This window comes from Lottia gigantea (assembly GCF_000327385.1).
Source record: "Lottia gigantea unplaced genomic scaffold LOTGIsca_129, whole genome shotgun sequence".
Classification (NCBI taxonomy): domain Eukaryota; kingdom Metazoa; phylum Mollusca; class Gastropoda; family Lottiidae; genus Lottia; species Lottia gigantea.
The window spans coordinates 286916-288458 of NW_008707410.1; the positions used below are offsets into that span (position 1 = coordinate 286916).

General features: G+C 41.4%; 1 protein-coding gene across 1 annotated transcript in view; it reads left to right on the forward strand.

Moving 5' to 3' along the window:
* Window positions 1-250: 250 nt before the first annotated feature.
* LOTGIDRAFT_172238 (hypothetical protein) overlaps window positions 251-1543 on the forward strand; it is a gene marked incomplete at both ends in the record, with an annotated part of 1744 nt that continues 451 nt past the window's right edge. The window contains one exon of the mRNA XM_009048820.1: window positions 251-1472. Within this exon, the coding sequence (XP_009047068.1) occupies window positions 251-1472 (1222 nt within the window). The remainder of the gene's footprint in view (window positions 1473-1543) is intronic.

Below are 1543 nucleotides of genomic sequence, written 5' to 3' on the forward strand. Positions count from 1 at the left end.
CTAAACACTTTATGTTTGAAATCTATGTATCTCCTTCACAGAGTTCAAATAGTTAATAATATTTATTCTGTAGTTAGGTTTGTCAACCATGTATCCCCTTCAGAGAGTTCACACAGTTAATTTTCAAGAATCCGAATATGCTAAATGCATATGGACTCTCTGAAATTTCGTTTTAATTTGTTAGATTTGAATTAAATTATTATTACAGATATCCAGTGTGCAAGTCAAGCCGTCGACCAAGATCCAAAATATGGCTGCTAATACAACGTCAATACCATCTCTACACCGACCACCCGTACCCCCAGAACTCATCTGCCTCAATTACAATGGTACCCATTCCATGGGCAGCCACTTCACCTTAGACTATACCCTAGCTGATACGACCAAAGTCGTTGCTGGTAGCTTGTCCTTTCTTCTTGTGCTACCCTTCGTCCTATTCGAAGTCCGATGTTTCCCGATCGGTACCACGACCTCCGTCCTCACTGGTGCAGCTTTAATGGTTATTACCACAGTCTTGACGCAACAGGATGTCTACCATCTTCTTGGGGAAACAGAGAATCTCAGGACGATCTTTTTGCTACTGGGAATGATGTTGCTGGCCCAGTTCTTTGAAAGAGAGAAAATGATTGGAAAGATTTTAAAAATGGTACTAAAAGAATCCCATTCCTTTGCGAACTACATCTGGAGAGTGAGCTTGGTCACGTTCATCTTCGCAGCTTTGTTCACAAACGACGCAGCCTGTGTTGTCCTTACCCCAATCTTCTTGAAGTATTGGGAAAAGCAGAAACGAAAGTCTTCTGAGCTGCAGACAATGTTGTTGGCCATCGCCACGTCTGCTAACATTGGTAGCGTCACAACTATTTTTGGAAATCCACAAATGGCCCTGATTGCTTCTAGAACTGATGTTCCAATGTTCAAACTCAGCACCCTGACTTTAGTTAGAAGTATCGTTTATCTGGGTATACCTGCCATCATTGCCTTCTTCATTAACTTAGGATTCTTGCTACTCCATTACGAAGTCCGAACTAGATTGAAGATGAGAAAATATGGAACCGTCAGCTCGTTCAGTAAACGCGGATCCGGTGAGGATCAGATTACATCCAATGGTCAAACTACTGGTGAGGAAGATCTTGCATTTTATGGCGCTACTGGTGGACAAATTCATGACAACGGAGACCAACCAGATGGTACCACCTGTCAAAAAGTTGATCCTAAACTTGGAGTGATTATTGTTGATGATGGGGGCACTCCTAAATCTGTGACAGCAGGCGATGGAGACACCGGTATCGATATGGCTTTGGGAAAAGTCACTGGGAAGAAGACTAAGAAGATCGAAATCGAGCAGCAGACTGACGTGGCCTACCAGTTTAAACAGAGCCATTCCATGGTCTTCAAAGCCTTCCTGTGTGTCTTATTGTGTATTGTCATCATACTAATGTTTATTANAGTTGACGCCATTGCATTTGATATTGGTAAGTTCTTTCGTACTCTGATATTAATTTTTGTTTTTTATTTCTAAAATCATATAACTATTGCAATCTTT